This window comes from Pongo abelii, chromosome 2 (assembly GCF_028885655.2).
Source record: "Pongo abelii isolate AG06213 chromosome 2, NHGRI_mPonAbe1-v2.0_pri, whole genome shotgun sequence".
NCBI lineage: Eukaryota > Metazoa > Chordata > Mammalia > Primates > Hominidae > Pongo > Pongo abelii.
In genome coordinates, this window is record NC_085928.1 from 110,787,012 (window position 1) to 110,803,253 (window position 16,242).

Consider the following 16,242-nt stretch of genomic DNA (forward strand, 5'->3'; position numbering starts at 1 on the left):
CATCAGAACATCACTGCTATTTATTAATCTCATTATTCGGTAACAAAATCCATTTAGATGGTCAAGAACCAGTCTAGTCTTTTTTTAAATAAAATTATACTGTTTGGAACAGAAAAATAAATCATAAGCATTGAATACTGGCCACAAAATTATATTAATGTATGTGTGCATGGGTGTCTGAAACAAGTTTTGTGGGGTGATACAATTTTATTTTTCTATTCCAAACAATATAGAAGGGCTATAGTAAAAAAGTTTGAACATAATTTTTTAAAACTCTACAACATCTAAACTATAGTTAACTGTAGTTATATATCATCTGCTTCTACTACATGTAAAGACCCCAGAAAATAACTGTTCCTTATTTTTGGTTTTAAGAATTTTAAATAAGACAGACCATGCAAAGCACTCAGGTTGGTGGCTATCGAATGGTAAGTATTCAGTAAATGTAAGCTAGTTACAGTAGCAAGAATAGGAAGACTACAAGAGTAGAATTTATTCCCGGGAACATGGAAAGACAGGTATTTATTCTTCAGAAGAGCTTGATCACAGGTGACTACAATGTTGCACCAGACCAAGGTCCCAGGCTATCTTCTAACCTCAGCTTCTAGTAAAAATATTATCTCCTCACTTGATAGGAGTTACTGGGTTTTAATGTACATCTAAACTATTATAATTAGCTAAACCCTACTCTTTAATATTCCAGAGAGGGTTCCCTGCTGAGATTCTTAGTTCACATCTAGCGTAAAGAATGGGTCCAACCAGATAGCACATGTGAGTCATCCTATTAGACATCCTTGTCAAGAACCAGAGACTGGTTTAAACCACAAGAAAAACAACCAGCAGAGCAGGAACAGAACAGCTCATCAGTTTCGAAATATACAAAGGCATTCTTCTTAATGTTAGTCATTAGAATTGGCCTTGAGTTTGAAGATGGTGAGCAGAGTACATCCTTAAGGGCAAAGCAGTGGACAACACCTGTACCAACACACTAGGACCTGATTTCACTTGCTCTAAATGCTAACAAGGGTAGATAAGCCTGACCTTCATGAGATTTAAAGACAGCCACCAGTCAGAAATAATGCAAGAAGAACAATAATCAGGTCAGGCGTGGTGGCTCATGCCTGTAATCCCAACACTTTGGGAGCCCAAGGCAGGCGGATCACTTGAGGCAAGAGGTTCAAGATTAGCCTGGCCAACACGGCGAAACCCTATCTCTATAAAAAACACAAAAAAATAGCCAGACGTGGTGGTTCACACCTGTAATCCCAGCTACTCGGGAAGCTGAGGCATGAGAATCACTTGAACCCAGGAGGCGGAGGTTGCAGTGAGCCGAGATCGTGCCACTGCACTGCAGCCAGGGCAACAGAGCAAGACACTGTCTCAGGGGGAGAAAAAAAAAAAAAGCAAAGAAAGGAGAACAATTAGACCTAGAATCAAAATTTATAAGTGAATCTAAGGAAAATAATCAGAAAGAACTCTAGTCAATGCACAAAGGAGGCATTTGCAAAATGAAGTTGGCCCCAAGTATTTCCCATTGGCTCCAAGCCACTGGAGAGAGAAAAGGGAAGGCCCAGAGAACAACAAACTAAGTATCTCCAACTTCGAATCAAGTAGAACAGCTTTTCCTAGAACAGCAGAGGGCCAACAAGAATTGCTCAGCTCAGTTCTGTACAATCAGAAGACAGAGCCAGGCAAAAGAAAAGTATTCAAGATAAAATTATTTAAAAACCTTTTACTAGAGAAATAACGACTAGTGAAAACTTATTCTAATCTAACTCGGAATAGATCTCTTTGCTAAACACTTTCTAAGTTAAAGTTTCTATAATCTCCTTTTCCTTAGTTTATAACAAATATCTTCAAAATAGATAGTCTTTTTAATGGGGTACTGAGCAGCAGGGGCCAGAAGGAAAGAAAAATTAAAAGAAAAAACTGGGCCAGGTGCAGTGGCTCACGCCTGTAATCCAAAAGTTGGCAAAAATTGATCAGCTTTTATTTGTTCTTTAGAGTAAGAATCCTTCTTAAACAAGTGTATTAAACTAGGCCTTTTCATTCTTCTCTTCTAACTGTCCTATAAAAGTAACGAATGGAAGAATGGAGCTGCCCATAAAAGACAAGCACTGAGTTGTTATGGCTTGGAACACTAAGTCTCAACAAATAAAACAACGTTGTTTTTGTGTTTTTTCCCTCTATGCATAAAACAGAAAGTAAGGAGCTGTCATTTTACTTAAAAGAAAAAAATAAAGATTATATTTGCAACACCTGAGGAAGCAAAGAATAAAATAACATTATCAGCTGGGCACGGTGGCTCATGCCTGTAATCCCAGCAGTTTTGGAGGCAGGAGGATAATTCAAGGCCAGGAGTTTGACACTGGCCTGGGCAACATAGTGAGACCCCCATCTCTACACAAAATTTTAAAAATTACCCAGGCATGGTGGCACATGTGTAGTACTAGCTACATGGGAGGATTGTTGAGCCTAAGAGGTCAAGGCTGCAGTGAGCCATGATTGTGCCATTGCACTCCAGACTGTGCAACAGAGTAAGACCCCATCTCTTACTAATTTTTCTCCCAAAAACAAATTAGAAAGATATGACATGACCAGCTCTTATCTCTTGATACTTCTATGCAAAAAGGAAAAAAAAAAAAAGGTAACATTCTTAAAGTCCATTATCGAAAAAAGAGACAAAAGAGGCACAGTGAGTGTAAGAAATGATCTGAATTTCATGTGATCTCCAGACCACTTTTTCCCTCCTCTTACTGCTCCCCCCACCCCCACCAAAAGTCTTTCTGAAACTCAGATTCATTTCAATCTCATGACAGCATAATAAAAATGCTACTGGATCAAAAGCAAGCTGGATGAGCACGAGTACGTGGTTCAGTACCTGTTTGTTGATACCAAGCAGACTGCTCTATTGCACCAGAGAAAATGTTGTGTGTGCTGCAAAGAAGCTTCTCCAGCTCAGGTGAAACATTCCAGATCACACAGAAGGCAACCGTGACAACCACCCCATCTGCTCAGTGGGAATGCCAACTTCAAGACACACCAAACACTAAACATCACTTAATATGAGGTTTGCTATAATGGTGAACACTTACAGTACTCAGTCCTGTTTAATCCTGTTTAATGTTTGGATCTGTGAGTCTACCGAACTATTAACTATCAGATCATCTATGTAAATTTGTACAAATTTGCCCAACCAGGACCAAGCAGAAAAAAATTCTTTTTAATAAAAAGTTAACAAATATAAGCAACATTATTAGTAATATAAATAAACATGTGGACAGCAAGACCAAAGGGCACCAAATGAGACGATGCACCTTGCAGAAAAGACAAGAGATATTCATTTTTCCCTGTCCTCTCCATTTAAAGAGAAGTGCTTCCAGGGAAGCCATCCTGAAAAGCAATGAAGGAAAAAAGCTAGGGAGAAGGGGAAGCCCGTGAGATTGTTAATTCCAGTCTTCCTATATTATATGCTACAATGGGGTATTATCTGGTCTATTAGAATAGGGAAAAAATAAACTACAAAATTCTACTTTTATTTAGTAGATTTAACACACTTCTAAACTAACTAAAGTTGTTGGTTTAAATGGCTGGTCAATTTGTTTCATTCTGTAAAATATTCATGTATGTTATATATATATGTGTGTGTGTAAATGTTAGAAGAAACATTCTCACTAATACCTTTCTCTCACACATACACACAGAATGATCTCTTTATTTCCACGGTAACTTGTTTTTATGCTATACTAACTTAAGATGTAGACTAACTGGGCAAAAGGCATAAAACTGAAATCTTTGCCTGCTTATGCTAGCATATCTAATTTTTCTCCCAAAAATAAATTAGAAAGATATGACATGACCAGCTCTTATCTCTTGATACTTCTATGCAAAATGGAAAGAGAAGAACAGAGAAAAGAACATAAAATTGTTAGCTAAAAGGTGAACTCAGCTTATAATTCTCTTTATCAAAATCATCTATTCAAGAAATATTTACTAGGCAGCCACTATGTGCCAACCATGGTGTTCTGACTGACTGGACATAATCATGATTTGAGATATCTGAAAATCCAGAAAACATCATTATTTTGAAATTAACCTGTATTTAATAATTTAAGTTTTATGCAGTTAAGAATATAAGCTTGAATATTCAATACACTCTGTACAGTTCAAAATTTTGTTGGCAACCAGCCAAATTTAGACAGGCTAATTATTTCAAGCATTCTCATATCCATCTACTGCTACTACTTATGATTCTTGGTCCTGACACAGTACTCTAGTTTTATTTCTAGCATTAGACACAAACATTCAAAAACCATTTTCTAAAATATAATCAGTCCAATGCAGGAATCACTAGCTTTGTTTTTAGATACCTTTTGCTATTCTCTTTTATAATGTTTTTAAAGTGTTGATTCCCTTCTGAATCCCTGAAGCCTCCCTATTTCTTTAGAGCAGTTCACAATTGCAAATGAAACTCTTGCCAACTGACCTTATCAGTAGAGAGCTATGAAGGGTCAGGATTCTAAGACTTAGGGTTTAATGACCAAGGTCTAGCCTGCAGAGTTCCATGTCACATCTTCAGAGAATAAATACCACAAGACAGACACAGACGTAATACACACCTGACAAAAAACAAAGGAAGTTCAACTCCCACAAATAGCCCTGTTGACTTGTACCAGAAAAGCATCTACTTCCTTCTCCTTTCACCATAAATGCAAATAGGTGTTTGTCACTAAGAGTAGGACACAATAAAAGAAAGTAACTCCAGCCAGGTGCAGTGGCTCATGCCTGTAATCCCAACACTTTGGGAGGCCAAGGCAGGCAGGATCTCCTGAGGTCAGGAGTTTGAGACCAGCCTGGCCAACATGGTGAAACTCTGTATCTACTAAAAATACAAAAATGAGCCAGTGTGGTGACGGGCTCCTGTAATCCCAACTACTCTGGAGGCTGAGGCAGGAGAATTGCTTGAACCTGGGAGACAGATGTTGCGGTGAGCCGAGATACCGCGCCATTGCACTCCAGCCTGGGCGACTAAGTGAGACTCTGGCTCAAAAAAAAAAAGAAAAGACAGAAAGTAACCCCAAAATGCCAACCAGGAGAAGAAAATTTGCGTTTCTTTTTAGAGAACAGGCCTGCCAGTTGACAGGACTATTATTGTCTAGCACATATAGGACCATGAGATCAGAAAAATCAGGTGTAAATGCTAAAGTTTAGATAAAGAGTCTATAGAGAAAAAGTGGCTGTTTCAGAGGAAGGGAACCTCAGGTACACAGGGCTGCTGCTTCATACATCAACTTCTGTGTTGAACACACACCCAGACTTATGCAATGGGGAGATCTTATAGGTACATACAGGCACTCTGAAATGACCATCATCCCATGTCTCACTCACAGACCTCAAAGTCAAAATCAGTTGCAATTTTGGATTTAAAAATCAGTCCAATGGAAAAATACATTGGCAACACAAAAATGCTGTATTCATTTTTTGTTGTTTCTTTCCAAAAGATATCAAAACAAAGATAAGTTTTTCTCCTGTTTTCTTAGCACTGAAATGTGACCCTCTCTCAGAGTAGTAACATGAATAACAGTAAATAGCATTTAAAAATAAGGTAAAGAGGCTGGGTGCAGTGGCTCAGGTCTGTCATCCCAGCACTTTGGGAGGCCGAGGGGGGTGGATCACTTGAGGTCAGGAGTTCGAGACCAGCCTGGCAAACATGGCGAAACCCCATCTCTACTAAAACTACAAAAATTAGCTGAGTGTGGTGGTATGCACCTGTAGTCACAGCTATTCAAAGGCTGAGGCAGAAGAATCGTTTGGGCCTGGGAGGTGGAGGCTGCAGTGAGCTGAGATCATGCCACTGCACTTACTCCAGCCTGGGTGACAGACCGAGTTTCTATCTCTTAAAAAAAAAAAAAAAAAAAAAAAAAAAAAAAAAAAAAGTTAAAGAAAGGAGATGATGCTAGAAAGACTTTGAAGCAAATATTCATTAATTCAATGTTTTATAATGAGACAGGTTAGGGTATGGTATAATAAAAAATCTTGGGATATATGCTATGAAGTTGTATTTTCTATAGTTTAGGTAAAAGAAAACTAAAGGTTAGAGGTCAAGTGATTTGCTCTAAGTCATAGAGCTAGCACTAGTACCTATATCTTCTAACCTGGTTTCCCCTTATAGCTTACTATAACTTAGAAAACATTAGACAAAACCTGCTGGATTCATAGGTTTAATGATAATAATAATAAATAATTTTTACTTGTGGCTTAAAATTATACATTAAAGTTTCTACAATTCTAAGCTTAACAAATAGAAAGCCCTTTCCCAAGCCTATTAACATGTAGTACGTGTAATAGGAAGATCTGACATGATTATTTCAGCTACTATATTGGTCATCAGTTGTGGTGTGGTCTATAGGGTCCTTTAAGAGAATGTCTGCCTTGTAAGGCACTAACAACCACCAAAGATGGGAACTAGAGTCTGGTACTTGGAAGCACAGTTATAATCCCTCTCTTCTGTCACCACCACTTACCTTGATGGGTACTTCAGTGAGTAAGCAGCAGCCAAGAATCCACCTAGGTTGTGCCCAAGCAAGATCATTTTGTCCAATCCTAGGGCACATCTCCACTCTTCAATGGATTCCACAAACTGATTCTCCACTTCTTCTGCGTCACTGTCAAACCTGGGTCTACTACTTCGTCCAAAACCCAATAGGTCAAAAGCATAGACAGGTCTGTTGGTGCAAAGATCTCCAAAATTCAGTGCCCAGAGCCCAAGACCTCCTCCAAAACCATGGAGAAGGACAAGTGGAGTCTTATTTGAAATATTATGAGAGAACTTCAGTGTCCATATTTTATTTCCATTAGATATATGAACAGGTTCTTTTTTGTATGTGCAAGGCACACCTAATGAAAACATAAAAGAGAAATTCTGTTTCATTTTATTACTTCTGAGAAGGGAAGTATTCTCAGAGCAACCAAAAATTACAAATCATCTAGTATCCAATCTCATGATTTTAGCTTTTATTGTCAGCTATTTTTAAAAAGTACACATTTTATTGAAGTAAATAATCCTAAATGACCATGTTTTACACCTAAGGGGGAAGACCTACCTCAGACAAACCTCAAGTAACCTGTGGTCAAGGTCTTTGGCAAGTCATATTACCTTCTAACTTCTTTCCACATCTATCAAATGAGGGTATTATACTCCTAGAAGTGAAAAGGAACTTAGCGGTTACTGAATCCATTATTTTAAGGTCTCTAGCTTTGCAGACAATTTGTAGAACACTGTCAGGTGTTCTACAATTTCAAGGTGGTATTCTTTTGTTAACTTTGAGTTGAAGTCAGACTCAAAGGCATAATTTTTCCTTAAAAAGTAATCATGAATTTAGGGAAGGATTACTGGTATCTATATTAAACATGTAAGTGAAACCTTAAGTCATGTCAAAAAAAGTTGACAAAGTATTGTAGGAACTCCTCAGCATGACACACCAGGTAACTTGGGTCCAACTCTAGTAATCTCCTAGAAAAAGCAAATAGTCACAATTTTATAGACCAAAACTCTTTTTTACCTTCAATGTTGTGGGACTAAATACTTTAAACACTCCCAAAAATTGCCTAAAAATGAAATTAAATTTGAAATCATTTATATTTAACTATCAACTGAACAGCTGCATTTTAGATATACCCTTTAATTATTTATGCATATTCATATACAGTAAACAAGACACCGAAGAAACAAGAGTTTCTGCCTTTTAACCAAAGAAATAATCTCAGGTTTTGTATCCACATAGTGGCAGCAAAGAAGAAACCTAACATTCATTCAGAATATTAATAAAGCACATGCCCTCAAGTTGGGGGAAATACCACTAGTTTAGAAAAGGGGCTGCTTTGGCTTAAGTGCCAAGCCAAACCACTTCAGCATTTTGAACACACACGTCTGCGTATTCCCATAAAAACCATCTGTATAACTATTAGAGAACTCACTCCACAGTAGCTTACTTTCATGTCTGACACTAAAGCAGAGACCAATTCACATTCCTATTTGCATCCCTAGAACCAAAAGGAAGGGAATCATTATGTCTGTTAAATGCATGAATTGAGAATCTAGTACCCCTTTTTATCTCCTGATAAGAATTTTTTTATTTTGGTAAATCACAATGACATCCTTCTTAGTTTTGTAGAGAGCAAGTTTACTCAAGTATATGGAATAGAAGTTCATTATCATGTTAAAAATCCACGTAATAACTGGGCGTGGTAGCTCACACCTGTAATCCCAGCACTTTGGGAGGCCGAGGCCTTGGGAGGCCGAGGCCTGACCTCACCTGAGGTCAGGAGTTCAAGACTAGCCTGGTCAACATGGCGAAACCCCATCTCTACTAAAAATACAAAAATTAGCCGGGTATAGTGGCAGGTGCCCGTAATCCCAGCTACTTGGGAGGCTGAGGCAGGAGAATTGCTTGAATCCAGGAGGCAGAGGTTGCAGTGAGCTGAGATTGTGCCACTGCACTCCAGCTTGGGTAACAGAACAAGGCTCCATCTCAAAAAAAAAATTCATGAAAGATGGCTAGTTATCGCTTCCTAAGGATATATCCAGTTATGGTCACTTACTCCTGAATCATTCAAATGCACAAACAAATTCATTAGTGGTAAAGAGAATGAAAAACAGGCATGTACAAACATCTGTACCTACATACAAAAATAACACATGAATATGAATGGTACTACTTAATCCACTTCTTTAAGTAGGATCAGCAGAACAAAATTGCACAATAAATACCACTACTTAGAACTACACCCACAGATACGCTGGAATGCCCTGATAGTACAAGTCTGGGTAAATTTTAGTGCTCATAAGGAGGAAAAAAAAAGGGCTTCCACAGCACTATAAATATAGAATCCTAGAATGCTAGAACTAGAAGGAATTTTACAGACCCTTTCATTTTATAAGAATCCTACCCCTTCATTTTATAAGAAATGAGAAGCTGAGCAAAGTGACTTGTCCAAGATCTTATAACCACCTAGTGGCAGATCTGGGCCTAGACCAAGTTACCTGGGTCCAGTCTAGTACTTCCACTATACAAGGCTGCTTGCTCTGAAACACCTAGAATCTGTTCTCAAAGCATAGTCTCAAGCAGAGTCAGGGGGGTGTCCCTGAGACTCTTTGAGGAGATCCAGGAAGTCAAAACTATTTTCATCATAATACTAAGACTTTCTATTTTTCACTCTCATTCTCTAATAGGTATAAAATAGTCTTCCAGAAGTCACATATGTGATTACCTATCAGACTGAAAGCAGAAGCAGCAACCTTATGTCAAGCTAGACATTAAAGAGATTTGTAAACATGTAAACAATGTTTGGAAAGTATTTTTTTCTTTTTTTGGTACAAATTTTATTTATTTTAATCTGTAATGGGTTTACTATTATTTTTAAAGAAATTAATAAATTAACATTTTTGATTATTCAATTTTAATTTCTAATTGAATTAGAAATGATAAATATTGATAATAAGCGCATAAACAAATCTCCTTGGGGTCCTTACTAATTTAAGAGCATAACAGGGGCCCAAGACCAAAAAGTTTTAGAACTCCTACCTGCCAGCCCCCGACATTCATTTCTGTACTTTCTAATGACAAGGAAAAGGAAAAAAGTTATTTTGCCAATAATGAACATACCACAGAATCTTATCTCTAGTTTCAGGGCAATGAGATATATTGGACCTATCTTAGTACACAGCTCATTTAACTTACAAGAAGAAAGGCTTACATTTTAACATCTTCTCTTCAGCTTCTTTAAGGTGTGATGTAGACGTAGGGCACCATGTGGGAAGCCAACCAGTTAGCCACCCTGACCTAGAGCACCAAAAACAAAATACAAATAGGTGAGTTCATGCTCTTCTCAACTACCAATTGTCACATGCACGGAAGAAAGGCAGCACAGGAAATTTACTACCTGTGTGACGGTAAAGCTATGTGTGACAAAAGTGACCTAACATGCACAAAGCATGGTGGTAAGTACTGGGATACAGATATTCAACTTCAGCCCGTGTACTTACAAGTAGATCTCAAAGTCTATCTTATTCACGGATAGTCAGAATCCAAATAAACAAAAAGAGGATAAAATGGACAGAACAAGAAAACACAAAAAATGCATTCCTCCCCACTGCAAGACAGCCTCTTATTGGGGTAGAAGTGCAAAAAAAGTTAAAGACCAGGAGTAGATTCATTTGAATGATAGTTTCACAGTGAATATAAAAGGTACCTCTATGGGGGTTGAGAAAAGGGGCGCCTTATTAAAATCTGAGATCGATCATTTTTTGGAGGAAACAAAGGCTTCAAATCTCATACGAGTAGTAACATACCCCTAACACAAATGTGGGGGGCTGGTCTGTGTACAATCTCCTTAGGGTGAACTGGTTAACTGTTAATAGAAATACAAAAAAGCTTTGGGTTTCAGCAAACAGTAGATGAATAGAATGATCAAAGCATCCATCAGAAGACAGCACAACAAAGAACAAGGAAGCAGATCTGAGGCAACTAGTGAGGAAAGGCATGGGGAGGCTGCAGCTGACATACTTTGCTCGTAGCCAACAAAAGAGAGGGTAAGCCTCAACTCCTGGCCTGGCAGCCACAAACCAAAAGCTTATTGTAATAACCTGACATAATGCAGAGCTTCAGTAGTCATTTGACAGTTAGCAAGGGCTCAGTACATGGCTGGTATTATTTAAAGTGAGAACTTTTTGATGAAAAAGAAATGAATTAGAAGAGGAAAAGTGAACTACTGCAGAGTCCAGATGAGAGGTAAGGGCCCAATCCAAGGCTTTGGCAACAGGGATAGAGACAAGAAGATGTAGTCAAAGAATATTTAAAAGGAAAACAGGTTTGATTTGATAACTGGTTGGATATAATGAAGTTATAATAAGGATTCCCAGGCTTCTCTCTTAGCGTACCACTATAATGACAGACAACACAAGAGTAAGAATAGGTGTGAGAGGAAAATACGCTAAGTTTTGGAAGGGTTGTGATCCAACATCTAGCTTTTCTCACCTTTATAGGTTCATCCTACTATATTTCCCGTCCCTGTAGAATTTATCTGGATATTACGTATAACAGGTACTCAATAAATAATGTTTGCTGAATATTAAGTCACTCACAATCCAGGGGATTCTCAGTCCAAATTATCCCCATTTCATAGATGTAAAAACTGAAGTTCAGAAATGTTAAGCGCCAAGTCCAAGGGTATACAGCTAGTAAGTAAGTGAGTTTGAGTCTGAGCCACTCCAAAGTGCTTTTTTCTCAAATGACTACCTTCCTTAAAATGTCTGAAGAGTTGCCCATTACCTACAGGATAAAGTCTATATTTTCCTGGACCTGCACAGAAGGTACTTTGCAATCCATCCACAGCCTATCTCCATCCCATCTTTTCTTTTCTTTTTATACATTGTACTTTTTCCAGTACCTCATATCTCTCAAAATTTCATATGATTACATGTCTCTACGGCTTTGCATAGCTCTTATAAATTACTCAGTCTCAGGTAGTTCTTTATAGCAGCCTGAGAATGGACTAATACACAGGCCATTAAAATAAAAGAACTCATGATTTTTAGAGGTTAAAGGTGAAGCTCTTTTGTCCTTGACCAGCCATTAGGTCTATATTTAACCATAAAAATATGAACTAGTACCAACAAGAAATTACTTACAACTCAATCTCATCCATTGTCTTAAACAAACATCCCTCGAACCATATGACAATTATTTGCCAGAGAGAAATCAGAAGTCAATTAAAAAAAATTACAGTGAAATGAAGTATAAGCTACTATTGGTCCAATTGGTATCACAGACAAACTGGGGCAAAGAAAACACAAATGCATTCTTTGCATTAAAAAAGGATACTTTTTAAAAAAAATGACACTCAAAAAATAATTCAGACACTGAATACCTACTATGTACAAAGCACCACAGTTTAAAAAGTTACATACCAGCCTGTAATGGAAGAATCATGCCTACCTCCACCAACTTACCACTTACCACAAAACCAACTTTCAAACAATGGGACTGTCTGTCCATGGATTTGCCTTCTAGTGACCAGCTCAACTCAGAGAAGGGGCAAAACATGTTTTCATGTTTGTAAGCTTACATTAAAAAGTGGGGATCTTCAACCATAAGAAGAGGCACCAACTCTCTTCCGGTTTTCACAGAAGCATTTTCATCAAAACAGGTGATTTTTTAAAGTGGGTTTTTTTCTAACAGAAAAATATATATTTAACAAAACATAGCAAGATATTTTCACTCTTAATGGAATTGTAAAGATAGCACTCTTCCCCTAAGCCCTGATAATGTTTCTGTCCAGTTTCACTTTAACCAGATGATTAAATGTTTTACAGAAACTATCCTCTGCTTCTTACTCTACAGGATTAAGTGTTATATACATAATAGGCTCCAAGGAACATTTCCAATGAGTAAAAAGCAAGGGCCTTATCTTTTCCACCCTTTAGTTGATTCCTGTTTGTTCAAAGGTCTCATACCTTACCTTACAACCTCTATTGCTTCAAACCTTTAAAACTTACCCACCCAACTCTACCTCCTGTCTTCAGGGTAAATTAGTCTCACCTTCAAAGAGACCCTTTGCCCCCTCCCCAGTGGTATCCTATGCCATTCAGTGTTGCTCAGCATTCCTAGGTTTAGTATATAGAAGACTGGAACTAAGGACACAGGACTGAAGCTTGTCAGCTTGAAGAATTCTGCCATTCTTCTGAGGTCACAAAATTCAAGGCAAAAATTAAATTCACACAGCCCACCTATAAAACAGTAAACTAGATTCAATGCCTCTTCCTCATAGCTTTGGAAAATAAACAGAAAAGCAAAACCTAACTTCTCTATTTTATTTAAGGAGACAAGCAATAAACACTATCATCCATCACTGAGGCCTAAATTCAAAAGTGACCAAAGTGTCAACTGTAATACAAAGAGAAGTCATTCACCACAGGAACCTATAGCTTTCTAATAGTAAGCATCTATGACATGGGGAAAGCTTACCAACGCAAGCCAAAAAGTTTTCTACACAGCCCCATCAGTTGGGCACTTACCTTATTAGCAAGGCAAAGGATATAAGCCCTAAAGCATCTAATCACAGAAACAAAAACAAAAAATAAAAGGATTATTGTTTTATAACCATTGTAATGCAAACTGAGAATCTTTTTAGTGAGCAGACTTTTGAGTAAAAAAAGTTATAAAAGATCACATCAGAGGTGACAATTCTAAGGAAAGCCAAGTAAGATGTGCTTAACATATTAATTGAGTATATTTTACCTAAGAATCTGACTTTAAGTATCCTGAGTGAGAGATAGACACCACTTTTTCCATTAACTTTTTACGCAATCTTTTTTAAAAAATATTACGTCGTACTTATACTCCATACTATCAACACTTAAGTTTCCTGGCAATCTCTGTTTTGTTCTTTAACACATCTGTCTATCTACAGTATTACTAAACCTGAATTGCACAATCTATAAACATTATGAAACAGTGAAAGAGGTTTCAAAGTATTCTGAAGAAAATATGCAGAAATCTGGCCAGTTTCCACACACTCTTGGCCACTTAACATTTCTAATTAGGTTATAAGTAACGAGGATTTATTTCATTATATTAAAATTTTGTTTAAAATGGCCTCCATTCCTATTCTAGTACAGTTGAGAGAGAAAAATCATATAACCTTATTGCTCTTGATAAACTAACCTAAGCACAGTATTCTATCTCATTCAAAGAAACCATGAGGCTTTGATTTTTATTATAAATATCCAAATGAATTACAGGTATGAATATATATATTTATTTATATTTACATTTATATTTATCTGACATACTTCCTCAACCAATGACTAAAAACTTCCAAATTGGAAATTACAACACTTGGGTAAATAAAGACCTTTCTTGGGAACTGACTTTTTAAATCCTATTCCTGGGAAAGAGAAAAAGAAAAGAAAAAAGAGTACTTTGGGAGGCTGAGGTGGGAGGATTGCTTGAGCTCAGTCAGGAGGTCAAGACCAGCTGCCGGGCACATGCCTGTAGTCCCAGCCACCTGGCACATGCCTATAGTCCCAGCAACCTGGGGGTGAAATACGGGGGCTGGGGGGCAAGTTGCTGAGGTGGCAGGATTGCTTGAGCCCAGGAGGTTGAGGCTGCAGTGAGCCATGATTGTGCCACTGCACTCCAGCCTGGGCGACAGAGCAAGAACCTGTCTCTAAAAAAAAAAACAACAACAACAACAACAAAAAGAATATGGTCTCATACAGCTACAATTTAAGTGACTAACATGCCATTTTATTTTGGATAAATGACAAGTGATTGAAATTATCACTATTAGATCAATGACAATCCAGGCCCTCTAATATATGTTAACACATTAATTAATACTGTTTTAACTTCCCCTCCCCCCACCACCTGTAACTTTTAAAGACTCAGATTGGTAGTATAAGTGTTTTAGACAAGCCATGTGCTGGTAACACGTATCTCCCCATTGTTTCCTACCTTCCTTCACACAGTAAACAAACCATTTTAGAGTCACTTATATGACCTCATTATCAAACACACTTGAAGAAGCCACATGTGTACTCTACTTAACAAGTCAGTGACATTTCTTTGCATCAGTTCTAAAATAAGTTCATTCACTAGATAATAAAGAGAATAAAACTAAAACTCCTAGGTCTCAACTGAACAATCAGTTTTAATAAAATCACCTCTCCATATGATTTTTTTAGTAACTCACAATCAGGAGTGGGAATTACAGAACCATGAGATTAGACTAATAATCTAGCAATTAGTCAAGGCAATGATTAAGCCAATATAATGTTTCAAGAGGAAGAACTGACACTTTTTTTTTTTTTTTGAGAAGGAGTCTTGCTCTGTCGCCCAGGCTGGAGTGCAGTGGCATGATCTCGGCTCACTGCAAGCTCCGCCTCCTGGGTTCACGCCATTCTCCTGCCTCAGCCTCCCGAGTACCTGGGATTACAGGCGCCGCCACCACGCCCAGCTAATTTTTTTTGTATTTTTAATATAGACGGGGTTTCACGGTGTTAGCCAGGATGGTCTGGATCTTCTGACCTCATGATCCGCCCGCCTCGGCCTCCCAAAGTGCTGGGATTACAGGCGTGAACCACAGCGCCCGGCCAGAACTGAGCTTTTTATATCGTTTGGTTTAGGAGCAGGAAGGTAAAAATAAGATCATGGTCTGGACATGTTAAATTTGAGGAATCAGGCACAAACATCTGACAATTAGAAACATTACCAGAGTACAGAAGAGGGCTCCAGAAAGAAAATGAGATCTGAGTCATCTCCACAGACAAGACAGTTCAAGGTTGAGTAAACGAGATGAAAAATAAAAACAAGGATGATGACAGAATCTTGGAAAATGACTACATTTAGAGAATGCAAAAAAAACGGAGAAACTAATAAAAGTTATTGTTGGTCAGGTAAGGTAAGATAAAAGGCAAAATGTCATTAAGACCTAGAATGTGTAATAAGAGTTTCAAAAAGTAGTAGCTATCATTACAGTAACAAACACCAAAAAGGACGCAAGAAGAAGTACTGAAAAAACTAGAAGGCCATTGGGATGCGGCAGTGAAAAGTTTTGTGATTTTTAAGATATCAGGTGGCAAAGGTTTGGGAAGGAGAGAAGGCAGCAGAGAGAAAGGCACATATCTTGCCAGTTTTTAAAAAGATTAGATAGAGAAATCCACTCTCCTATCTCCAAGGCAAAGACCTACACTCACAGTCTAATGTAAACCCAGTGGGGAGCTGGCAAACAGACTGAAGCAGGGAGGGGAGAGAAAAATCCCTTATTTATACCTTATTTATAGCATTTGATGATTTCCGTGGTGTAAATACTCCCACCATGGCCAATTTCAAGCTGCCAACGGTTGGCAAAATTCCTGAAAATTTAGCAATGGCTTGCTGGTACAAATCAACTCCAGCACACAACTGCAAATCACCTCTTCTATGGTTTACCCTGCAACTGGGCAATTCTGTGACAGCTTCCTCTCAACTGACACTAAGTCATTCTCTAGGACAACTTAAAGCAATTCACAGAAGTCTACTCTACTCTCATTACATTTAGCTTTCTCAACTGTATTACAACTGAAAGGGGTTGGACGTTGAAAGTAAAATGGATCCCAGTATGCCTGTCTTCACTAAGTGCCACAAAGCAAAGGACAAGAATCATATTCTCCAAAAAGCCATCAGATGACCATTTTATAAC

The 16,242-nt window shown here is 37.9% G+C and overlaps 1 protein-coding gene across 3 annotated transcripts in view; it reads right to left on the minus strand.

Moving 5' to 3' along the window:
- The window catches only part of ABHD5 (abhydrolase domain containing 5, lysophosphatidic acid acyltransferase), a 30,663-nt gene that overhangs the window by 11,599 nt on the left and 2,822 nt on the right, over positions 1-16,242 (minus strand). For all 3 annotated transcript variants that reach the window (XM_054550454.2, NM_001133872.1, XM_054550455.2), the window contains 2 exon segments: positions 9,757-9,842; positions 6,525-6,897 (listed from right to left, as the gene is read on the minus strand). In XM_054550454.2, coding sequence (XP_054406429.1) covers positions 6,525-6,897; positions 9,757-9,842 — 459 coding nt within the window.